General features: G+C 45.0%; 1 protein-coding gene across 6 annotated transcripts in view; it reads right to left on the minus strand.

Moving 5' to 3' along the window:
- Pcnt (pericentrin) overlaps positions 1–24342 on the minus strand; it is a 129141-nt gene extending 104799 nt beyond the window's left edge. For all 6 annotated transcript variants that reach the window (XM_045148731.1, XM_045148730.1, XM_045148729.1 and 3 more), the window contains exons 1-8: positions 24221–24342; positions 20978–21190; positions 12593–12658; positions 11905–12160; positions 7855–7910; positions 6564–6738; positions 5710–5846; positions 592–703 (exon numbers count right to left, since the gene is read on the minus strand). In XM_045148731.1, the coding sequence (XP_045004666.1) occupies positions 592–703; positions 5710–5846; positions 6564–6738; positions 7855–7910; positions 11905–12160; positions 12593–12658; positions 20978–21190; positions 24221–24274 (1069 nt within the window). In that variant the 5' untranslated portion in view covers positions 24275–24342. The remainder of the gene's footprint in view (positions 1–591; positions 704–5709; positions 5847–6563; positions 6739–7854; positions 7911–11904; positions 12161–12592; positions 12659–20977; positions 21191–24220) is intronic.
- Between the last annotated feature and the right edge of the window lie 2038 nt (positions 24343–26380).

A 26380-nucleotide genomic window follows, 5' to 3' on the forward strand; every position in this document is an offset into this window, starting at 1 on the left:
GACTCAGCAGTTAAGCCTGTGACTATATGGTATAAAGTGCTGGGTTCCATTTCTACCTCCTTGACTAGACAGATAGAAAAATAAATGAGCCGGGCGTGGTGGCGCATGCCTTTAATCCCAGCACTTGGGAGGCAGAGGTAGAAGGATCGCTGTGAGTTCGAGGCCACCCTGAGACTCCATAGTGAATTCCAGGTCAGCCTGGGCTAGAGTGAAACCTTACCTCGAAAAACCAAAAAAAGAAAAATAAGGGCTGGAGAGATGGCTTAGTGGTTAAGCACTTGCCTGTGAAGCCTAAGGACCCCGGTTCAAGGCTCAGTTCCTCAGGACCCACATTAGCCAGATGCACAAGGGGCGCACACATCTGGAGTTCGTTTGCAGTGGCCGGAGGCCCTGGCGCGCCCATTCTCTCTCTCTCTCTCTCTCTCTCTCTTTCTCTGTCTCTCTCAAATAAATAAATAAATAACAACAAAAAAAAAAAAAGAAAAAAAAGAAAAAGAAATGATACACACATAGATGATAAACAGGTAACTAAAATAAAACCACAGAGCTTTAAGCTTTCAAGGATCTAAATTCTCCCACAAAATTCCTCACCATTAAGTTCCTTTCTTTTGGTTCTCAGAGACTCAAGCTGGGACCACAGGCACCTGATTTCTTCTTGTGATTGGGCCTTCAGGTCTTCATAGGATGCCTGAAGATTCTCTAACTGTGGAAAAGAAAAATGTAATTGGCTGGAGAGATTGCACAGTGGTTAAGGGGTGTGCCTGCAAAGCCCAAGGACCTGAGTTCAGTTTCCCAGTACCCACATAAAGCCAGATGCAGAAGGTGGTGCAGATGTCTGGAGTTCATTTGCAATGGCTGGAGGCCCTTGAACATGCATTCGGTCTCTATCTGCTTCTCTCTCTCTCTCTCTCAAATAAAAACTAAAATATCCATGTAAGTACCTAAGGAGATGAGTCTAAGGCAGGGCCTGTGTGATTTTATGGCACTGTGTCTCTTTGTAAACACCCCTGAGCCTCACATAGTAATACAGATCCCAAACATGTAGCTCAGAGGTCAGCAAGAGTAACAAACAAAATGGACCAGTACCACAACTCTGCCCAAGTGAGAACAAGGCCATTTTAAAAGCAACAATCAGCAGTGTTGTACACTTGTCACCTCAGCTACTCAGGAATCTGAGAGAGGAGAATCAATTGACCCCTGGCACATTGGGGCCAGCCATAGCAAGATCCTACCTCAAAACAAACAAACAAAAAGAAAACAGAAACAAAGAAAGAGAAAGAAGAGAAAAAGAAAAAGGGAGCCAAGTGTGGAGGTACATGCCTTTAATTCCAGCATTCAGGAGATAGAGGTAGAAGGATCACTATGAGTTCAAGGCCAGCCCGGGACTACAGAGTGAGTGCCAGATTAATCTGGGCTTGAGTGAGCCTGACCTTAAAGGGGGGGGGGGTAATTGTCCATAGAATAACTTCAGCCTGGGCATTGCCCTGGGAGAAGCACATCCACCTGTTTATTGGCCTGAGCCACAACATGCAATGTTCCTAGTGCACTGTGCTGCCCCATGCACAACGCCTATGAAAGTATAACACGGGCACTTAGTATAGAATGGGGTCACACTTGGAGACCACTGATGGAACTCCAGGACAGACATATTATAATGGGCTTCACTACAAACTCACATAGAGCAGTCTTGGGAAACAACGTGAGGCCATAGTACTTATTATTCAAAAAATAAGAAGACTCTCCCTGTTCATGTTAAAGAAGCAGGTTATCATCCACTTTGATAACAAACTTTGCTATATTGTAGCCTATTGCTAAGAGTCCACACACCTATACAGCACAACTGATGAACAGTGTTCCTACTGTGGAACTAACTCTCAATGCTCACTTAAATCACCTGGACCACAGAGAAAGTAAAGCCCTGGGGTCAGGGCCATGAGCCCCGACCTTTGTGATGTCCATACTCGGGCCTCCAGGACCACCTGATGACTGCCCCCAGCAGGAGTCCGAGTGGCCACTTCTGGTAGCTTCACCAGTATGAGAACTTGTCAACACACTGATGAAAGAAAAAAGCCTCACAGCCGGGCATGGTGGTGCACACCTTTAATCCCAGCACTTGGGAGGCAGAGGTAGTAGGATCGCTGTGAGTTCAAGGCCACCCTGAGACTCCATAGTGAATTCCAGGTCAGCCTGGGCTACAGTGAGACCCTACCTCGAAAACAAAAAAAAAAAAAAAGAAAAAAAGAAAAAAGCCTCACATTTAAGATTATGGTCTACAAAACCAGGCAAAGATAGAACAAAAAAAGAAAGTTACAAACCAATCTCCCTCATGAACATAGATGCAAAAATTCTCAACAAAATATTGGCAAACAGAATACAGAATATATCAGAAAGATCATTCACCCTGACCAAGTAGGCTTTATCCCAGAGACGCAGGGATGGTTCAATATATGCAAATCTATAAATGTAATACATTATATAAATGGGTTGAAGGACAAAAATCACATGACCATCTCATTAGATGCAGAGAAAGCGTTTGACAAAAATCCAACATCCCTTCATGATAAAAGTTCTACAGAGACTGGGAATAGAAGGAACATATCTCAATATAATAAAAGCTATTTATGACAAGCCTACAGCCAACATATTACTAAATGGGGAAAAACTGGAAACTTTTCCACTAAAATCAGGAACAAGACAAAGGTGTCCACTGTCCCCACTTTTATTTAATATAGTTTTGGAAGTCTTAGCCATAGCAATAAGGCAAGAGACACACATAAAAGGGATACAAATTGAAAAGGAAGAGATCAAGTTATCATTATTTGCAGATGACATGATTCTATACATAAAGGACCCTAAAGACTCTACTAGCAAACTGTTAGAGCTGATAAAAACCTACAGCCATGTAGCAGGATACAAAATAAATACACAGAAATCAGTACCCTTCATATATGCTAACAACAAACACACAGAGGATGAAATCCGAGAATCACTCCCATTCACAATTGCATCAAAAAAAATAAAGTACTTGGAATAAACCTAACCAAGGAAGTAAAGAATCTATACAATGAGAACTTTAAAACACTCAAGCGAGAAATTGCAGAAGACACTAGAAAGTAGAGAAACATCCCTTGTTCCTGGATTGGAAGAATCAATATTGTGAAAATGGCAATCTTACCAAAAGCAATCTACACATTTAATGCAATCCCTATCAAAATTCCAAAAGCATTCTTCATGGAAATAGAAAAAACAATCCAAAAATTCATTTGGAATCATAAAAAACCTAAAATATCTAAAATAATACTGAGCAACAAAAATAAGGCTGGTGGTATCACCATACCTGATTTTAACTTATACTACAGAGCCATGGTAACAAAAACAGCGTGGTACTGGCACAAAAACAGACATGTAGATTAGTGGAGCAGAATAGAGGACCCAGATGTAAGTCCAGGTAGCTATAGCCACCTGATATTCGATAAAAATGCCAAAAATACTCATTGGAGAAAAGACAGCCTCTCAGCAAATGGTGTTGGGAAAACTGGATATATATCTGTAGAAGGATGAAAATAGATTCTTCTCTCTCGCCATGCACAAGAATTAAGTCCAAATGGATTAAAGACCTTAACATCCATCAGACCTAAAACTCTGAAACTGCTAGAGGAAAAAGTAGGGGAAACCCTCCAACATATTGGTCTTGCCAAAGACTTTCTGAATACAACCCCAATTGCTCAGGCAATAAAACCACAGATTAATCACTGGGACCTCATGAAATTACATAGATTTTGCACTGCAAAGGACATAGTGAAAAAAGCAAAGAGGCAACCTACAGAATGGGAAAAAATCTTCGCCAGCTATATATCTGATAGAGGATTAATATCTAGGATATACAAAGAACTCAAAAAGTTAAATAATAAGGAATCAAATAAACCAATCAAAAAATGGGCTATGGAGCTAAATAGAGCATTCTCAAGAAATATGAATGACATATAAGCATCTAAAAAAATGTTCTACGCCACTAGTCATCAGGGAAATGCAGATTAAAACTACATTGAGATTCCATCTCACTCCTGTCAGATTGGCCACCATCATGAAAACAAATGATCATAAATGTTGGCTCAACCATGTTTATTGCTGCTCAATTTATAATAGCTGGGAAATGGAACCAGCCTAGATGTTCCTGAACTGATGAGTGGATATTGAAGATGTGACACATTTATACAATGGAGTTCTATTCAGTGGTAAAGAAAAATGAAGTTATGAAATTTTCAGAAAAATGGATGGATCTGGAAAGGATTATACTAAGTGAGGTAACCATGGCCCAGAAAGCCAAGCACCACATGTTCTCCCTCATATGTGGATCCTAGCTACAGATGACTGGGCTTCTGTGTGAGAATGAAAATACTTAGTAGCAGAGGCCAGTAAGTTAAAAAGGAGACATAAAGGGTAGAGAAAGGAAGGGAGGAGGGTACTTAATAGGTTGGTATTGTATATATGTAGGTACAATGATTGAGATGGGGAAGTAATATGATGGAGAATGGAATTTCAAAGGGGAAAGTGTGGGGGGGGGAGGGTATTACCATGGGATATTTTTTATAATCATAGAAAATGTTAATAAAAATTGTGAAAAGAAAAAAAAAAAAAAGAATATGGTCTACTGGACATGGTGGCACACACCTTTAATCCCAGCACTCGGGAGGCAGGCAGAGGTAGGAGGAGCGCCGTGAGTTTGAGGCCAGCCTGAGACTATATAGTGAATTCCAGGTTAGCCTAGGCTAGGGTGAGACCCTACCTCGGAAAAAATAATAATAATAAGGGCTAGAGAGATGGCTTAGCGGTTAACACACTTGCCTGCAAAGCCAAAGGACACAGATGGAATCCCCCAGAATCCATGTAAGCCAGATCCACAAGGGGATACATGCATTTGGGGTTTGTTTGCAGTGGCTAGACGCCTTGGCGCACCCATTCTCTCTCTCTCTGTCAAATAAATAAATAAATAAATATATTTTTAAAAATTAAGTTCTGGGCTGGAGGGGTGTCTTAGCAGTTAAGGTGTTTGCAAAACTAAAGGACCCAGGTTCGATTCCCCAGGACCCATGTTAGCCAGATGCACAAGGGGGCGCATGTGACTGGAGTTCATTTGCAGTGGCTAGAGGCCCTAGCACACCCATTCTCTCTGTCTCTCCCTCTTTCTCTGTCAAATAAATAAATAATAAAATATTTTTTTAATTAAGTAGTTTACTGAATTATGGTCAGAAAATGTTGCCTTACACTCCTAGCGTTTGTGATCTTATAACCCTCTCAGGAATACGTATTCTGAGATAAAGACCAAACTTTAACATGTGAACTTCACAGATGCTATCCAAACACTAAGTAATTTACTACTCAAGTTTTGGCTGGTTAGATTGTATGAAATGGCTGAGATCCAAAATCTTTTTTTTTTTTTTTTAATTAATTTATTTGAAAGCAGATAGAGACAGAGAGAAATGGGATTGACAAACAGAATGGGCACACCAGAGCCTCTAGCCACAACAAACCAACTCCATACACATGCACTACTTTGTGCATCTGGCTTTATGTGGATACTGGGGAATCAAACCCAGGCCATTAGGCTTTGCAGGCAATCACCTGAACTGCTAAGTTATCTTTCCTGCCCCAAAAATCTTTTAAAACATCCTTAATACACCAAATAATTAACAGTAAGCTCTGACCTACCTCAAACTGCTTTTCTTTTTCTTTTTCTCTGAATTTCAACTCTAAGTCTTCCAAATACTGGCAATGTTCTGACTGTAGGTCTTCCTGTAATTTCTTGATGGCTTCTTGGTGCTGAGTCTCCAGGCTCTTAAGGGAAACTGGAAGGCAATACAGATATCACCTATTTTTGACAAGATGATGCTTTCTTCCTCAGCATGTCACCATGTGAGCCAACAGCTCAGATGCAGACGACTGTCCCCAGCATGCTTCATCCATGCACACCTGAGCACTGTCACAGGAGGGGCATAGCTGAGCAGGTTCCTTCCAGATACCATCTCAGCAACCAGCCTGCTTTCCCTAGGAAGAAGATGTACATGGACACAGAGACAAGCAGACCATGCCCCTTGACGTACAAGGATCAGGGCGGAACACGTGGCCCTGGAGCATCAAAGCGTGTTACTGCTTCATAAGTGGACGTGTAGAAGACATCTGTGAGGCAAACAGTGGACAGGCTCAGCGGCTCCGGAGCCGCACACAGCCTCAGTGCCTGCAGCACAGAAGCAAGTCCAGTCACAGGGTGCTACTCGACTGTCACACAGCCTCCTCCAGACCAATTGGCTTTTTGTTTATTTTTTGTTATTGTTTTACTTAATTTTTTTTTTTTTTTTTACTTTTAGGGAAAGACAGAGAGAATTGACACTATCTACTACATTCGAACTCCAGACATGCGCATGACTTTGTGCCATGCATCATCTTGTGTATCTGGCTTACATGGGTGCTGGGGAGTTGAACCTGGGTCCTTAGACTTCACAGGTAAGTGCCTTAACTGCTAAGCCATCTCTCCAGCACCCAATTCGCTTTTATCAGATGCTCACCTTCAGCCTGTGTTTTGGCTTTAAACATCTTCTCTAACTCAGCCCTTTGTTCTGCCAATTCTTTCTGAAACTGGTTTTGCAAACTCTCCATTTCTGACTGGTGCTTTGCAGATAATTCTTTGCGCAAATTTTCCAAGCATAACTCTTTTTCAGATTTCCAGTCTTGCTTCAGATTCTAATTAAAAAGAAAAAGATCATGGTCAGTAGCTCACATATGTAGTAAAGAGATATTAACCACACAGTCTGAAACCTGAGCTGAGTCATTCGCCAGCCCCAGACTGAACAGGCCTTGGGAAATGGGCTTTTGATGGCTGAAAGGACAGAAACAGAAGAGGCACAAGGCAAACAGCCAGAGAAGAAAGCAAGGCTAGTTACCCCATAGTACAAGCAGTCTCAGAATCTCAGGTTCATCATATAACCAATTTGAAAGACCTGAAGCTGTCTCGCTAGGAGATCCAAGGGAACAATGGCAACTTTGCTGACACATTTTCAAGGGCTAGTCTGTCCTATGAAATCAGTCCTTACCAGTCCCAAACTCACTGATTCCCTCAGATAATGCCTGAACACTGCCAGGATGCTGATTCAGGTGGTACTTCCAAACCAGTCAAGGCTGGGAGTTAACCTGCCCCCGTTAACCCTCCCAACATCCAAGTGCACCACCCCACACCTCTCATAACATTTGCTGCCTTCTATCAGACGCAAGTCTGCGAGGATGGGGAGAGCAATCCAGAACACCACATAAGAAGAGGCTGCGAGCCGGGAGAAGTGGCTCAGTGGTTAAGTGTGCTTCCTGCGCAAGCCTGAGGGCCTGAGTGAGACTGCCTGAGCTTAAATCTCCAGATCCCATGTAAAATGCTGGGCATGGACACATGCATCTGTATCCCAGACACACAGGAGCAAGAATTATCAAAGTTCTGCAAGCTCTAGAATATGCAAAAAGAGACTCCAGCTCTAAAAAAGACCAAGCAGAAGGGTAATGAAGCAGGACCCACAATATACATATAGGACACTACAAGGGCACAGACGTGCATACACCACACTACACTACTCACCAAAACACACAGACAAGCAAAAAAAAAAAAAGTTACTTGGAACCTTCACATTACAGAAATTAATCTAAAAATAATAAAATAAATTATTAAATAATTACACAAAGATGAGTAATTCATTTTCTACAAGCACATCACATTGGACTGGATTTCTGACTGTATCAAGGCAAAGGGTATTTCACTGAATGGTGAAAGAAAAACAATGTATACACCCAAAGCTGCATTCCAAACCCATCACACACCTCTATAATCTGGGCGTTTTTCTCCATTTCTGACCGTAACTTCTCCTTCAGTTCAGCTGCAAGATAAGCATAACAAGTTGTTCAGACCACTGAGTCTCAACTTTCACCACTCAGGAAATGGGGCTCTGGTGCACACTAGCCACTCATGAACACTTGCCATGCACATGAGGTAACAGGACATCTAGATGATATTTAAATAACAAACTTAACCATGCCAAAAGAAACGATGAGATTCTTAGCCATACAGGACCTTCTAAGAGAATGCCTACAGATCAACTACTAGGACACCCATCACTGACATCTCGAAGTTTGTGTGAATCTTCTGGCAGAAGGATTCTGAATCAAAACATGGGAGAATGTCATAGGGTCCAGTGATAGCGAACCCAAGAGTGGAGAAGCCAACTGTGCCTCAGGAGTTGAGGAGCCTCCTAGGAGGTTTTAGGGCAAAAGAAGGACAGGTCTGGAAAAGGGGGATCACTGGCAGGTGTGGACACTAGGGTGTGGAGCTAAGAGGTAGAAATTGCATAAAAGAAACTAAGACAACTGGTCTCTAGAGCTGTGGGGAGAGACAAACAGGAGAGGCCTTTCCAGCAGCACCACAGCTAGAAATGCTTGTCTGCCACACACAGCTGGAGAGGCAAGCAAGAAAATAAGCTCACCCAGTGCTAGCTCTCTGTTCAGGTAAGAAGTGATCTAAACTAGGGCAATGAAGAACTCTGTACAACTCAGCACACACCAAAAGCCATCAATAAGCTGCTCCCCCCCCCCCGGGTGGATTATATACCATGGGAATTACCTGCCAATAAAGATAATGCTTAAAAGCCAGGCATGGAGCTAGGTGTGGTGGAGCACGCCTTTAATCCCAGCACTCAGGAGGCAGAGGTAGGATTGCCGAGTTTGAGGCCACCCTGAGACTACAGAGTGAATTCCAGGACAGCCTGAGCTAGAGTGAGACCCTACTTTGGAAACCAAAAAAAGAAAGCCGGGCGTGGTGGTGCACACCTTTAATCCCAGTACTCAGAAGGCAGAGGCGCGAGGATCGCTGTGAGTATGAGACAAGCCTGGGACTGCAGAGTGATTTCCAGATTAGCCTGGGCTAGAGTGAGATCCTACCTCGAAAACAATTTTAAAAGTTCAAAAAGCTGATGTTTAATAAAGATGTGCACAAATGCACTGGCTACTTTAGCAGAAAATACACCATAAAGTTGCACACAAATGGGTCATCATATCACCCCTTCAAGGCCTCAGGAGCATCATGGAAGGACAGAGAGTATGAGCCAGCAGAGGGGAGGAGCGGTGTGGACGCTGACTTCACAGCAGCTGGGATTCCCTGCACAGACTGAGCCCATCAACGCCTTCCCATGGAGAAGGGAGGAGCTCACGAAGCCCCGCCCCTCCCTGAGAATCTAGACACAGCTGACAGTCCATAGGGCAGGAAGACATTGTGTCCAGTAGTAGTATTGCCGCTGGTAAGGTTTCCATGTCCCTTTTAACAACTCCTCACTCATGCTCCTGTAAACAACCCTGACATGAAACACACTGGGTCATCAAAACACACGTGCACAGAGTGGAGACTACCTGGGAAGAGGAAGGGAATCGGCCAGAGTGGGAACAGGAAAGGGTAATAGGGAGATAATGATGATTATTATATTTATTACGTTATATATTCACATGTATGACAATGTCATAATGAAGCCCTCAATGTATAATTTAATGTACACTAATAAAAACACTTGAAAACAAAACATATGCCACGCTGGACCTGGTGGTACACAAACTCTTAGCACTCAAGGCCAAGGCAGGAGGAGTGTAAGCTTGAGGCCAGCCTGGGCTACACAATGAAAGTGTCTCAAAAACAAAAAACAAAAAACAGCCAAAGCCAGGCATAATGGTGCACACCTTTATCCCCAGCACTCAGGAGGCAGAGGTAGGAGGACTGCCATGAGTTCAAGGCCACCCAAAAACTACTTAGTAAGATCCAGGTCAGCCTGAGCTAGAATGAGACCCTACCTTGAAAAAGCAGGGGGAAAAAAAAGCGTATGCCGGTAGCACATGTCCTTGAAGCCTATGGTGCCCACAGTCTGGGTTTATAGGGTCTGCATCTGGCACTTGAAAAGCTGCTCATTATTAGCTAGAGATGAGAAGTGGAATTTGCCAAGTCAGAAGGAAGCCTCAACCCTGACAGTCCTGTGTTGGTTCTCGGAATCCAAGAGGCGGTTCCGCTAACGTGGTATCTTGGCCATTCCAGGCAGCTTGAGGCATTGGGATGAGGAAGGCTGGACTTCCGGCTGCAGTGTTGTTTTTTCCACAGAACTTTGTTGGTAGTGGCTTCTGTGTGAGACTCCTGATGCTAGCCTGAGCCCTGCAGAACATAGTTCCTAGTGATGTGGACACTGAAACTGGAGCCATGAGCCCCTCTTTACTTCTTCACAAGACTGCGTGTGCAATGACAGCTTGGGGTTTGGCTTTGTGCTGTGGTCCAGTGCAGGCCCTCTTCCCTCACACACTGAAAACATCTCCAGTCAAGATGAAAGACAGGCAACTCAAATGTAACTGCTCATAGTGCATGTGTGTTCACATCAGGCCAGCTGCGTTCAATCCCAGACCCTCACCAGTAATCTTAGTTGAGCCTAGAAGACAACACATAGTGTTGAAGTCTCAGGTCAGAGGGATGTGTGCAACAAACGTGGAGAGAGTTCACTAAACCCCATGATCTCTCCCTGGCCTGCAGAACTGCTCCCATTGATTCACATAGCGAGGTAGCATGTTTGTACTGTGGTTGGTGACTGCATTCTGAAATTCAGAAGGCATTCAGTGAAGTTGAGGTTTGAAGTCCGAAGGGGGTCAGGAGTTTGATAGTTTTGCAGGTAGGATTATAACCACCAAAAGGCAAAGACTTGTAAGACTGGGGCTCTGTGAAGCTTTAAATGATCATTTAAGTCTGGCAGAGGGCCTTAAACAATCATGCATGACTCAGAACAGCCTGAACATCGCAGAGGCTGCTTCCTGTGTACCGGGACCAAAGAAAAACTCAAATTGTTCTGCTTTGGTAACTCCTATGTGCACCCCATGGGTGACTTCTGAGGCTTGGACTATGTATTTTGAAGAACTTCAAAACTGGTGAAGGGGAGATAAAGAGCACTGATCTCCACCTTGAGGTACAGCCAACACAGGAAGTGGTTGGAGTCTACAGATCTCATTCCTCAAGTCCCATTTCACCTTGGGAATGTGAAAGGAAGCTTTACCCTGTCAATCTCATGGCAGTCCTGGAGGCATTACCGCAGAAGGTAATACTCATACAGAGAAAGAAAGATCAAGAAGACTCCTGGACAGCAGATATATCTTAATGCCCTGTGGAAGATGTCTGAGAAAATGATGTTTGAGAAGAGATCAAGGGAGGCAAAGACCTTCTGCCCACTCTGGGTCCCATCACTAGCATAATCTTGGGGATGGGTAAGTTCTAGAACTGAGTCACTGTGATGGTTCTGATCTTATGTTAGTAAAAACAATTAACCCCCCCCCCAAAAAAAGGCATATGCCAACCACACCTGGAAAAGTTTTGTTTTGTTTTTTGAGGTAAGGTTTCACTGTAGCCCAGGCTGACCTGTAATTCTCTATGTAGTCTCAGGTGGCCTTGAACTCATGGCGATCCTCCTACCTCTGCCCCATAAATGAAGGGATTAAAGGCATGCACCACCAAGCCCGGCTAAGATTTTTGTTTGAAGTGCCTATTTGATCCACCGTGTCAATCTGCACCACTATCATTTCTAAAAAGAGCAGATATGTCAAGCCTGGACACGGTACCACAGCACAGTGTACTCAGACAAGTTTCTCGTGCTTACAGCAACTGGGTGCCATCACCACCTGGAACCTGCCACATGGAGGAACCACCGGGTAGGCTAACCTGCCTCCTGATGGGCAGAAACAGGAGTGTGTGCATAGCAGAAGGGGAAGAATGGCTTAAAACCTAAGCTGTTCTTAAGGAAGTCCCTATGAAGCCCAGTGCATTTGGAACTGCACCGGATGAGCAAGCATGACTCGGTCCTGTACCTGTTTCCTGCTCACAGCGGAGCACCATCTCCTCCTTCTCACGGGCGTGCTGCGCCCGCATCAGCTCCAGTTCACACTGCTGCCTACTCTGCAGTAGCGCCAGCTCCTGTGCCCGGCGGCCATTAAGCATCTCCCGCAGCTCTGTCAGCGCTGTCTCCTTTTCCTTCTGCAGGTTGGCCTGTGTCAGCTCCAGTTGTGCTGTGTGCATGTTGTTCAGGCTCAGGCGCATGGCTTCCAGCTCAAGGCTGTGGGCTGTCTGCAGGCAGAGAGGAGCCAGACCTGATGAGGGCCAGGTTCAGAACTAGGGTGGTAAGGGCAACACTAAGAAGCATAATCAGAAGTGGGGCCATGGGACACAAGAGGGTGTGCCCATCTCTACACTAGCATGAATCCCCAGGCTACAACACTACTACCCACAGCTGGCAGTCGGTGCACCTCTCATACATTATGGCACACTCTCCACCAAGCGTCTAGTCATGCCCCTCCACCTGCCCCAGGAAGGCTCCCCAAACCGAATGTGGGAACAAACAAAGCAGAGAGGAGAGAGCACATACAACCCGCTCTGGGATGAGTCTCTTCCACCTACAATCCACCCCACCAACCAAGACCCACTGCCCTGGTGGGAACAGCAGAGCACAGGTCATGGCCCTGCAAGGACAGAACCCAGGCAAGGCTATGTGGCTCACACCTGGGGTGGCGGTGGCGGCGGCGGCCGCTGCTGCTGACCAATCCCATCCAAGTCACAGTCTTGTTCCTGTGAAAGGAAAGGAAAGGAAAGGATGTGGCACAGAGAATTCACACGAGCAAACAGTCCCTAAGAATCCACTGTGATATGTAAGAGAAGTGAAATGCTAGACCCTAACAAAAATGTCATACAGTAGCCAGGTGCAATGGCACATACCTTAAATCCCAGCACTCAAGAGGTAGTGGTAGGAGGATTGCCATGAGTTTGAAGCCACCCTCAGACTACACAGTGAATTCTAGGTCAGCCTGAAATTATGTGAAACCCTACCTACCTCAAAAAACAACAACAACAAAAAAAAAAGGTATACAAATGTATAAATGTTAGCAGTATTATCCATGACAGACAAGAGGTGGAAATAGCCTTAATGATGAATAAATGCTTCAATAAAATGCAGCATGCAATTGTTTTTTTGGTATCCTTAGGGATGGGTAAAATGGCACAGTATTTCCATGTGACCCATCCTATAGACAAATCATTTCTAGGTTACTTGTGATGTTACACTTTACTGTGTGGTGAATTAAAAAAAAAAAAACATGGCCAGGCATGGTAGCACACACCTTTAATCACAGCACTTGGGAGGCAGAGGCAGAGGCAGAAGGGTTGCTGTAAGTTTGAGGCCAACCTGAGAATACATATAGTGATCTTCAGGTCAGCCTGGGATAGAGTGAGACCCTACCTTGAAAAACAAACAGCAAAAAAGTGTACAAAAATTCAATACAGATATAATTTTTTCCCAAATATATTGAATTCACATTTGGTTAAATCTGTAGATAATGGAGAGAACTGTTTGCATTATAATGAACTATTATTCAGCCATAGGAAGAAAAGTACTGGCACACACCACAACATGAGCACATGAACAACATCAATGAATGATCGCCAGTCGGGGAGCTGCAAGGAAAGAGTGGGGTGGAAGTCTCTCCTGGGCAACTCTGTAAACGAGAAAAGACGAGGTCACAAGAAAGGACGATATTCTGAGGAAAGACAGGAAAAGAACCAAGAACCAAGAAAGAGGGCTAGAGAGACGGCTTAGCAGTTAAGGAACTTGCCTGTGAAGCCTAAGGACCTAGGTTCAATTCCCCAGTACCCACGATGTGGTGCATGCTTCTAGAGTTTGTTTACAGTGACCAGAGGCCCTGGCATGACCATTCTCTCTCTTTCTCTCTCTCAAATAAATATATAAATAAATAAAATTAATTAAAAAAAAAAGATCAAGAAAGAACCAGTAGTGGTGGTGCATGCCTTTAATCCCAGCACTTGGGAGGCAAAAATAGGAGGACAGCTGTGAGTTTGAAGACCCTGTAAGACTACATAGGGAATTCCAGGCAAGCCTGGGCTATAGCAAGACTCTACCTAAAAAACAAAAAAGGCTAGAGAGATGGCTTAGCAGTTAAGGTGCTTGCCCGTGAAGCCAAAGGACTCAAGTTCAGCTCTCCAGGACTCATGTAAGCAAGACGCACAAAGTGGCACATGGATCTGGAGTTCGTTTGCAATGACTGAAGGCCCTGACATGCCCATTCTCTATCTACCTCTTTCTCTCTCCCTTTCCTGTCTCTCAAATAAATAAATAAAAACAAAATACTTTTAAAACATTTAAAAAAATGTGGAGCTAGGGAGATTACTTTGGTTCATCAGCAAAAGGCATTTGCTTGCAAAGCCTGCTGGCCTGGATTCAGTTCCCCAATACCCACATAAAGGACATGCAGCTGGAGTTCATTTGCAGCAGCAACAGGCGCTGGCATGTCCATTCACATTTTCTCTCTTTTTTTTTCTCTAGATAGGGTCTCAGTCTAGCTCAGGCTGTCCTGGAATTCACTATGTAGTCTCAGGGTAGCCTTGAACTTTCAGATCCTACCTCTGCCTCCCAAGTGTTGGGATTAAAGATGTGTGCCACTACACCTGGCTTACTATTTTCTCTGCATTGATTTCTCTTTCTTTCTCCTCCTACCTCTGCCTCCCAAGTGCTGGAATTAAAGGTGCGAGCCACCACACCAGCCTGGAAATCAACCTTTTTTTTTTTTTTTTTTTTTTTTTTTTGGTTTCTTGAGGTAGGGTCTCTAGCCCAGGCTGACCTGCAATTTCACTGTGTAGTCTCAGGGTGGCCTCGAACTCACGGTGATCCTCCTACCTCTGCCTCCTGAGTGCTGGGATTAAAGGCGTGCGCCACCACACCTGGCTAAATACAACTATTTTTTAAAGTAGTCCTGGTTTCTTTTAGGGAAGAATGGTTTTTAGAGATCAAGATCTAGGTGCTGAGCACACTTGTTGCTATTTGATATCATTGTTTCTGGGCTGTTTCAAGAAATAGCTAGAAATTTTTTATGGTAGTATCTGACAAAAATATATGTAAATGCACCCACACCTATGTTCCTTGTGAATCTGTTTATCTATATCAAAGTTGGGCCAGGCATGGTGGCACACACCTTTAATCCCAGCACTCAGGAGGCAGAGGTAGGAGGATCACTGTGAGTTTGAGGCCACCCTGAGACTCCATAGTGAATTCCAGGTCAGCCTGGGCTAGAGTGAGACCCTACCTCAAAAAAAAAACAAGAAAAAAAAAGTTGGGGCTGCCAGGTGTGGAGGTGTACACCTTTAATCCCAGCACTTGGGAGGCAGAGGCAGGAGGATCACCAGTTAAAGGTCACCTTGAGACCACATAGTGAATTCCGGGTTGGCCTGGGCTAGATTGGGACCCTACGTGGGAGAAAAAGTCAAACTAGAGCTGGAGAGATGACTCGGTGGTTAAAGGCACTTGTTTGCAAAGCCTGCTGGTTTCAGTGCTGCGCCCCTTTCTCCCTTCCTTCATCTAAAATTTCCCAATGGGTCTGCACTTTCTTTGGCTCAGTTTTATTTCTCTTATCACTGAAACAGAAAGAAGTTCCTTCATATCAGGTGGTTAAGTCCACATTGATAAAACTTAGTATACAAGGAGAAGCAACAACCTCCTCCTCCTCCTCACAGCAGGCCAAGAACACAGGCAAGGTCATGATGGGCATAAAAAGTATCACTTTGCTAATACTATTAACCACTACTCAGGCAAAAACTATTATTGGAAGCCAAAGTTTCCAAATGAAAATATAATGGGAGCAGGATATTTAGTCTTTATGTATCCCTATACAGTTGTATTTTCAGCCGGGTGTGGTGGCGCACGCCTTTAATCCCAGCACTTGGGAGGCAGAGATAGGAGGATGATCACAGTGAGTTTGACGCCACCCTGAGCTAGAGTGAAACCCTACCTAGAAAAACTAAAATGAAAAAAAAAATTATTTTCACTTTAAGGGACAAAAGAAACCACAGGAACTAAGTGATCAAGTTAGTCAGCCTGGTGATGAGATACCAATTATCAACACCATATACTTTCCTAGGTACGCTGCCAGGACCAGCTCCTGAAGACACATCCAACTAACCCACCTACATTCTGTAGGCTTTCCACTCTTAAAAAGAACTCAGGGTTGGAGAGATGGCTTAGCAGTTGAGGCACTTGCCAGTGACCTAGGTTCAATTCCCTAGTACCCACATCAGCCAGATGCATAAGGTGACACGTGTGTCTGGAGTTCATCTGCAGTAGCTAGATGCCCTGGCATGCCCATTCTCTCCCCACTCCCACCTCCCGCCCCCTACTCTCTCTCCATTTCCCTCTCTTCAAATAAATAATTTTCAAAATTTATTTATTTATTTATATTTAAGAAAGAGGCAGAGAGAAAAAAAAAAAAAGAAAGAAAGAGGCAGAGAAAGCCGGGTGTGGTGGCACACACATTTAATCGTAGCACTCAGGAGGCAGAGGTAGGAAGATCACCATGAGTCTGAGGCCACCCTGAGACTACAGAGTGAATTCCAGATCAGCCTGGGCTAGAGCGAGACCCTACCTCAAAAAAACCAAACCCCCCCCCAAAAAAGGAGAGAGAGAAAGAGAGAGAGTCTCATATGTGGATCCTAGCTCCTAGCTACAGATGATTGAAATTCTGTGTAAGCAGGAATAAAACTCAGTAGCAAAGGCCAGTAAACTAGAAAAGAAATATAAAGGGAAGAGAAACGAAGGGAGGGGGGTACTTAATAGGATGGTATTGTATATAGAATAGATAAGTGGAGGTGAAAAGGACCAAAGTGAGGTCAGGGGAAGAGATTGAGTAAAGGAAAAGTGGATGGAGGGCTAAGCAAAATCTAAGAGGATATAAATAATCATATGGAATCCTACTTTTTTGGACAATGAAACACTCAGGAGCCATAGATTGTTGCTAGAAAATTTTCAGTGCCAGGGATGGGATACATTCCAGTGAGTTGTTGGCCAGGGAGGTCCCTGATGCCCCCAAAACATTATATGCCATTGCCATGGCCCTTGTTTTCCCACCAGGAATAGATGGTAAGACCCTACTGCTGAAGACTCCACATATTTGGGCTGCAAGGCCACTGAGAAATCCTGCTGGAACTGAGCTGATAACCTCCTCCATGTAGACCAGCTGACAGAAAGCTGGAAGAAGCCATTCTGCATGCAGTTCAATGGGAGAAAAAGAAATCACCAGGGAAGATACTCAACAGTGGATACTGCAAGCCTTATAATTGGCCAGCCAGGCCAAATAGCCAACGGGTACACGTCTGTCATAATGGAAACCAACTACCGTCTAATTGGACTGGAGGCTCACTCCACGGGGGGAATACATCCCTGATACTGAAAACCTACAACAGGGGTAGTCATGAGCCCTAGGGGTGTAAAGTCTGCTGCTGTCTGGCTAAATGTATACACTATGCTTATCAAACTGCCCAGTAAGCACTTCTCTTAATGTTCATACCCTTATATTAATGCTACTCTCACTTTTGGTAGAGAATCTTCTCTTTTCAGATGGCAGTGACCTTGGGATGACTCAGAAGGCATTATGGTGCTGGAAAGAAGTGACTTGAGTGCTCAGTACTGTAATATCTCTATCACACTTCCAAGGCTCAAGGTCTAATGCGGAAGAGGTGGCAGAAAGAATGTAAGAGCCAAACAAAGGGTAGGACTCCTTACAACGTGCTCCCCCAAGACACAAAATGGCCTGGATATCCATGACTTCACAGTGCCTGATACTACCTACACAAGACCATCATAAGAGGAGGAAAAGATCATGACATCAAAATAAAAGAGACTAATTGAGATGGGGAGGGATAAAATGGAGGAGTTTCAAAGGAGAAAGTAGGAGGAGGGAGGGTATTAACATGGGATATTTTTTATAATCATGGAAGTTGTTAATAAAAATTTGAAAAAAGAAGAATCAAAAAAAATAAAAATAAAAAAAAAGAATCACAAAAAGTTATACACACACACACAGAGAGAGAGAGAGAGAGAGAGAATATGAATGAGAATGGGCATGCCAGGGCCTTTTGCCAGTGCAACCAAACTCCAGAAGCACACACCACCTTGTGCATCTGGCTTACATGGGTCCTGGTGAATCACTAGTTTTTTTTTTTTTCATTATTTATTCATTTAGATTGTTTGAGGTAGGGTCTCACTCTAGCCCAGGAAAAACTTATAATGCCTTAACCATTAGGCCATCCCTGTAGGGATGTGACTCAGGCCAGGGAGTGGCACATGCCTTTAATCCCACCACTCTGGAAGCAGAGGTGGGAGGATCACTGTGAGATCAAAGTCATCCTGAGACTCCATAGTGAATTCCAGGTCAGCCTGGGCTAGAGTGAGACCCTACCTCAAACAATCTAAATGAATAAATAAATATAGAAAAAAAAAACTAGCCAAATATTAGCCATGCATTGTATGGTTTTCCTCAAGAGAGCTTGGAAGGACACACCAGCTCCATAGACAATAAGCAGAGGCCTCTCAACACAGCCTGTAATTTCTCTGCCACTAAGAGAACTAGATTGCAATCAATGACCACTGACAGCCAATGGAGGGCAGGGAAGGTGACCTGGGCACAGACAAGCAGGCACCCTGCAAGGACAACTGCAGTGCTCCAGAGCACACAGGAGCACAAAGCCAAGGTCCTGCTTGCATCTTTCAAAAGAAGCAAAATTCCAAATCTGAAGGAAGAACACACATTTTACATGCCAGCAACAACTACTTTCTTTTTTTTTTCTTTTCCAGTAAGTTAAGCCAAACATATTCTTTTCATTGAAATCCTGCCCTCTAAATTGCTTCCATTTTCTGGAAATCTGAGTTTTCCAGCTCATCCTAGGAAACATCTGAACCTGCAGCCTGAGCTGTATCCAGCAGATCTCAGGATTCAAGGTCTCACACTCCACCCAGAAGCCCCAGGAAGGTCAGGAGGCCTCAGAGTGTGTTCCCTGCCACTCAAAAGCTTGAGCAGCAAGAAGTCAATTATTTCAGCAATAGGCCATTCCTGTCATACCTCTTCTTTTCCCCCTCGCTCTGCCAGGAGGAATATCAAGAGAAGTCAGGTGGGCTGGAGAGATGGCTTAGCGGTTAAGTGCTTGCCTGTGAAGCCTAAGGGCCCTGGTTCGAGGCTCGATTCCCCAGGACCCACGTTAGCCAGATGCACAAGAGGGCGCATGTGTCTGGAGTTCGTTTGCAGTGGCTGGAGGCCCTGGCGCGCCCATTCTCTCTCTATCTGTCTCTCTCCCTCTCTCTGTCACTCTCAAATAAATAAATAAAAATGAACAAAAAATATTAAAAAAAATAGAAGTCAGGTGTTTGAAAATAAGTGAAGGAATATCACATACAAAGAACTCAACACAGAACCACAGCTCATACAAACTACAAACTTCCAAAGCACCAGCCTTGCATTTGCCTTTAAGCAATGGATCCAAAATCCCTCAAAATCATGTAATACAGATATATCATTTATTAAAATTTGGAGCCAGCATCATGGCGCACATCTTTAATCCCAGCACTTAGGAGGCAGAGGTAGGAGGACCACCATGAGTTTAAGGCCAGCCTGAGAGACTACATAGTGAATTCCAGATCAGCCTGAGCAACTGTCAAACAAACAAACAAAAAGACCTTGGGGCTGGAGAGATGGCTCAGTGGTTAATGCATTTGCCTACAAAGCCAAAGGATCCTGGTTCAATTCTCCAGGACCCATGTAAGCGAGATGCACAGGGGGCGCAAGCATCTGGAGTTCATTTGCAGTGGCTAAGGCCCTGATGCAACCCCCACCTCTCCTGCCAATCTCTCTGCCTCTTTCTCTCTCTCAAATAAATTTTAAAAAAAATTTCTTTTTTAATTGGGAAATGGCTCAGTGGGTAAAAGCAATGGCTACACAAGCATGAGGACCTGAGTTCAGATCCCCAGCACCCACATAAAAGGAGGGGTATGGCCAGTGATGAAAGAGGCAGAGACAGAAGGATTGCTGGGGCTCCTGGCTACCCAGTCTAGCAAAAAAAAACTAAAAATAAAAACATAAACTCCCAGGAAGTAAAGCACAAGAGCTATAGAGGAAGATACCCACATCCTCATGTAGCCTCTACAGGCACATCAAGCATTCACCAAACATGTGCATACACACCCCACATACACACTGGAAATAAGAAAAAAACCTAAACCCAGCCAGGCATGGTGGAGCACACCTTTACTCTGGCACTCAAGAGGCAGAGGTGGAAAGACTGCTGTGACTTCAATGCCAGCCTGAGACTACATAGTGAATTCCAAGTCAGAGTGAGACTCTATCTGGAAAATAAATAAATAAATAAATAAATAAATCAGGCTAGAGATGGATTAGCAGTTAAGCTGTTTGCCTATGAAGTGTTAAGACTCAGATTCAACTCCTCAGAACCCAGGTAAGCCATAAGGTATTGTACATGTCTGGAATTTGACTGCAGTGGCTAAAGGACCTGGCATACCAATTGTCTGTCTCTTTCTCATTAAAAAAAAAAAAAAAAAAAAAAAAAAGCAGAGGTTTACTTTTTTTTTTCTTTTTTAGTCTCAAGGTGGCCTCGAACTCACAATGATCCTCCTACGTCAGCCTCCCAAGTGCTGGGATTAAAGGCGTGCACCACCACAACCAGTAGGTTTGCTCATCTTTTATAAAATAAAACCCAGACTGAAGAGATGGCTCAGCGGTTAAAGCACTTGCCTGCAAAGCCTAATGACCAGGGTTCAATTCCCCAGTACCACATAAAGCAAATGCACAGTGATGCATGCATCTGGAGGAGTTTGTTTGTAGTTGCTGGAGGTCCTGGCCCACCCATATTTTCTCTTTTCTTTTCTATCTCTCTCTGCTTTCAAATAAATAAATAAAAATGTTTTTATAAATAAATAAGTAAAACCCTCTTTCCTTACTTTGGGAAAAGCAAAAACAGACCAAGGATCATCTTTAGTAAATTACTCCAGCATTAACCAGACGATATGCAATATGTTAACACAACATTGAAGAAATCTACCTGGGTGGCAAATGCCCCTCTGTCCCTCTCCGAAGTGTTGCTGCATGATGTGCTTTCACAAGCAATCTCTCCTCTGGATACCGCAGAATTGTGATCCACTACCGGATTCTCCTCCTGGACAGGCGCATCGACAGTCGAGCCCTTCCTCTTCGCCGTCTTTTTCTTCGAATGCGGACAGTCACCTTTTGTTTTTCTCTGTCGGAAGTTAGCAAGCTGCGCAAAAATGTAGAGAAGTAGTAAAGACAGAAGTAAATAAGAAAAAAGTAACAGAACCACAAAGTTAACACGCTTGTGGGGAGCATGAGGCTGGAGTTGACTCTCCCCACTCAGCTGCACCTGGCCAACAGACCACTTCCTCAAAAAGCACTGCCTCCACTGACATCTGGCATTAGGTTAAGAATTATATCCAAGCCGGGCATGGTGGCGCATGCCTTTAATCCCAGCACTCAGGAGGCAGAGGTTGGAGGATCACCATGAGTTCGAGGCCACTCTGAGACTACATAGTGAATTCCAGATTGGCCTGGGCTAGAGCAAGACCCTTGAAAAAAAAAAAAAAAAAAGAATTATATCCAGAATCTACTAATGACTACTGATTATGCTTCAACAGAGAGAAGAAAACAATATAGCTAATTGGCAGAATAGCTTTTTCTAACACTTGACAGTTTATACAAAAATTAAAACACTTATAATATTCTATTGAAAATATTGAGGGTTAAAGGCATATTCAAGTCTTAAAACCATGTAAAACTAAACATTCTCTTTCTGTCTTCATTTTCCCCTAATCAAAGAAACATATCGCCCAGCCAAAACTTCCTAGTCATAGATTCTGAGAAGAGGTACAGAAATAGCAAAAAATTAATTAAGCCAGGTCAATCTAACATCTTCCTTTATGGAATCAGATGTTCTATTTTTCATGACACAGCTCACCAAAGCACCAGGGACCTTCACAGAATGTAGCCTGTCAGAGGCACAACCTAGCTCTCAAAAAGTAAGGGCTAAGCACCAACTTTTTACTGGGACACATCTAGTCTGTAGCCTGTCAGAGGCACAACCTAGCTCTCAAAAAGTAAGGGCTAAGCACCAACTTTTTACTGGGACACATCTAGTCACTCAAATGACAACCATGCCATACAACAAATGTAAATGAAAACAAAATCCACAATTTTATTGACAGGAAAACTATGCAAGGCCATGTAAGTGGGTACAAGATTGAACGACAGACACTGCCTTCAAAACCAACTCCATTTTTCTCCACTTTTTGTTTTGTTTTGGTTTTGGTTTTCTAAGGTAGGGTCTCATTCTAGCTCAGGCTGACCTGGAATTCACTATGTAATCTCAGGGTGGCCTCGAACTCTCCGCGATCCTCCTACCTCTGCCTTCTGAGTGTTGGGACTAAAGGTGTGCGCCACCATGCCCAGCCATTTCTCCACTTTTTTATTTAATTTAATTTTATTTTATTTTTTTAATTTTATTTATTTATTTATTTGAGAGCGACAGATACAGAGAGAAAGACAGATAGAGGGAGAGAGAGAGAATGGGCACGCCAGGGCTTCCAGCCTCTGCAAACGAACTCCAGACGCGTGCGCCCCCTTGTGCATCTGGCTAATGTGGGACCTGGGGAACTGAGCCTCGAACCGGTGTCCTTAGGCTTCATAGGCAAGCGCTTAACCGCTAAGCCATCTCTCCAGCCCTATTTAATTTTATTTATTTGAGAGAGAGAGAATGGGCACGCCAGGGCCTTTAGCCACTGCAAACGAACTCCAGATGCATGTGCCACCTTGTGCATCTGGCATACGTGTGTCTTGGGGAATCGAGCCTGGCTTTGCAGGTGAGCACCTTAACCGGAAAGACATCCCTCCAGTCCCGCTTTTCTCCATTCAATGCAACTGTTTGGAGCCTCCTTTCGGTCTCTGGCTGCGGACATTCAACAAGCAGCTTCTTGGCTCTTCCTCACTGTCCTCCATCTCCCTCAAACACATCTGTGGGTTTTTACAAACCACACAAACTCAGACCGGCTCCTCAAGTTGAAGTTTGAAGAGCTTAACCCTCGTTTCTCCATGCCTGGCACATGTAGAAGGGGGTTAAGGCCTGCCTGCTTCCCTCTTCACATCTATCACAGGCAATGGGAATAAGGCCACTTTGGACTCCAGCTGTCATTCCGTTATGGGACACTGTTGTGGCTATGCATTTTGGATGTTTCTGTGGCTTAGAGGGTTTGTGGTTGACCAAAGGGTAGGATGAGTCCCATTCGCTGATGCATGAACTCATGACAGTAACTTAGATAAGTGTTACCTAAATCGGGAGGTGCCAGTAATTAGCGAGGGAACTTTCTGGGGTTTCCACTAAGAGGGCTGGTGGCCTGGGAGCCATGTTCCGAAGTGTTCCAGGTATCTTTCAAGCAACTTTTTTCTAAAAATGTAATTTTAAAATTTAATTTGATATGATGGAGAATGGAATTTCAAATGGGAAAGTGTGGGGGTGGGGAGGGAGGGAATTACCATGGGATATATTTTATAATCATGGAAAATGTTAATAAAAATTAAAAAAAAAAGCAAAAAAAAATTTAATTTGTAAGCAGAGAGAGACAAGGGGAAGAGAGAGAGAATGGGCGCGCCAAGGCCTCCAGCCACTGCAGACTCCAGAGGCATGTGCCACTTTGTGCATCTGGCTTTAAGTGGGTACTGGAGAATCAAACTCCGGTCGGTAGGATTTGCAAGCAAGCGCCATAAACACTGAGCCATCTCTCCAGCCCCGCAAGCCAGGTATCAAAGAAAACCAAAATGTGGCAGACAGAGAAGAGCACCCTGCAGCGCCCAGGGAAAACCGACGTCGGAAAACAGTTTTAAACAACGGGAGCGCAGACTAGCCCACACCGCAGGGAGCAGGGAACCCGGGTACACCATCGGCAGAGGTGAGACGACCAGAATCCCCGCCCGCCCACTCGCCTCCCGAAAGCAAGCCCAGAGCAGAGCCCAGCCCACTGCGCACGCGCAACCCCTGCAGGCCCGCCGCGCGCCGCAGGCGCTGATTGGCTGCAGCCGCGCCGAGGGGGCGGGACGGGATAGAGGGCGGCGGATTCAAGATGGCGGCGGGCAGGAGACGGCTTCCCGAGATCCCAAACAAGATCATACGAGGCGGCCGCCGCCCGGCCCAGTGCGCTCATGGCAGGTGACAAGGCCGTTCGTAGAGCCTCCCTAGGGACCTCTTCACACGACCACACGGAAGGAGAACGCTGCTGTTTACCTTCGCCTTCCCTGCTTCCACCTTCCGGCGCCGCTGCTCTTGCTCATCTTCCATCGCCCTCGGGGACTCCTCGCGAGCCGCCCGGAGCTGCTGGGGCCGACACGGAGCCGCCTTCGCTCTATTTACACTCCCTCCCTTCTCCCTCTTCCCCCCCCCACCCCGCTCAACAACTGTCAGCAGTTTGGCCCCGCCGCGCCGCCAATCAATGGCCGTGTACGCACTCACGCATGCGCGCTGAGGCAACCCTGGCGCATAGAGCCCCGCCCCTGCCTCTAATTGGTGCTCTGGTACGCTCATCCCCTCCGGCAAGACCAATGAGCGGAGCGCGAGGCTCCCGGGGTTCGCGGTGGTTGATCCGCACTCTGCTGGAAGGTTCGCGCCGCTGTTCCCGGGCGGTCTCGGGTGCGGCCTATTTGTCGTCGCGAGATTCCGTTCTGGGAGCATGCGCACTGGACCCAGTTACTCCCTGGCCAGGAGCGTTTGCCCGATCTCTTGTTTGCTGATTCTAGCCAAGTTGCACGGTGTGCCGGGTGGGTGCCTGGAGAACCGTTCTCGGTGTGACCCCACGTGTCCTCTGCTGGTGGTTTACCCTGTGATAGTACCTGCCCCCACCCTCCGCCCTGTGAAACCAAGCGGGGTGCTTTGTTTGCTCGGCTCATAGGTGCAGTGATCATGAAGTATCTCTTGGGTTCCATTCATTCCCTAGATGTGTTATCACATCTGCCACTGAAAGATACTGTCTTCCTGCCGGTAATCTGGAGCACAGCCGAGGACTAAGTAATTGAGTACCAGAGCCGGAGAGATATCTTAGCAATTAAGGCGTTTGCCTACAAAGCCAAAGGACCCGGATTCGATTCCCCAGGACCCAGGTTAGCCAGATGCACAAGGGGGCGCATGCACTTGGGGTTCGTTTGCAGTGGCTGGAGGCCCTACTCCCATTCCGTCTCTCTCTCTCCCTCTCTCTCAAACAATTTTTTTAAAAAATGAGTTCAGGTCACTATGGGCTAGAGTGAGACCCTGCCTCTGAAAAAAAATTAAATTATTTTTAAAATGCTGATGTCAGCACTCAGGAGTAACAGGTAGAAAAATCATTGTGAGTTGAAGGCCACCCTGAGAATACATAGTGAATTCCAGGTCAGCCTGGGCTAAAGCGAGACCCTACCTCGAAAAAATACATATATATAGCGCTGGAGAAAGGGCTTAGCGGGTTAAAGCGTTTGCCTGCAGAGCCAAAGGACCACCGTTTGATTCTCCAGGACCCAAGTAAGCCAAATGCATAAGGGGCGCATCACCTGGAGTTCCTTTGCAGTGTCTGGAGACCCTGGTGCGCCATTCTGTCTCTCCCTCTCTTTGCTTCTTTCTCTCTTTCAAATAAATAAATAAAAATAAAGTTTAAGAAAAATTATATGTATATATGTGTGTATGGGAATCTGGACTCTTTTTTTTTTAATTTGGAAGTAGAGAGAGAGAATGGGCTCACAGGACTTCTAGCCCCTGCAAACAAAATCCAAATGCATGCACCACTTTGTGCATCTGGCTTTACATGGGTAGTAGGGTATTGAACCTAGGTCATTAGACTTTGCAAGTAATGTGCCCAAACGACTGAGCAATCTCTTCAGCCCAGACTCTGGATTCTTATGGAGTCATTGTTAGTATACCACATCATTGGAACTGTTGCATGCACATGTGCAAAAGATGTAAGGCTTTTACTCATAGCCCATGGCTTTAATCAACAGTCATATGCTTTAATAGAACAGGATAAACTGAAATCACACAGCCTCTACCTAGCTTTCACCCACTATACATCTGGGCTATTCACATTGCACTGCCAGGTTGGATTTACCCAGCAGACATGGGCACTAGAGAGATGGTAATACTCAGGCAGAGCTGGAGAAAAACCCTGGGTTTCTTTGCTACAAAGAACAGAGCTTTCAGGTTGTGGTCACCCTTGAGTTAGTTGATTTTATACAGCAGCAGTGTTGACCCAAGTTCCTCCACTTTGAGCACAAGTGCCAGGAAACTCAGGCTGGAACGATGGCTCAGCTTGTAAAGCCAGACAGACCGTGGCACCTGCATTGGAAGTTAATGTTTGAGGTGATGGAGGCCCTGGTGACCTCATTTTCATTCATCCTCCCTCTTTTTCTGTCTCTCCCTCCCTCC

This window comes from Jaculus jaculus, chromosome 5 (assembly GCF_020740685.1).
Source record: "Jaculus jaculus isolate mJacJac1 chromosome 5, mJacJac1.mat.Y.cur, whole genome shotgun sequence".
Taxonomy (NCBI): domain Eukaryota; kingdom Metazoa; phylum Chordata; class Mammalia; order Rodentia; family Dipodidae; genus Jaculus; species Jaculus jaculus.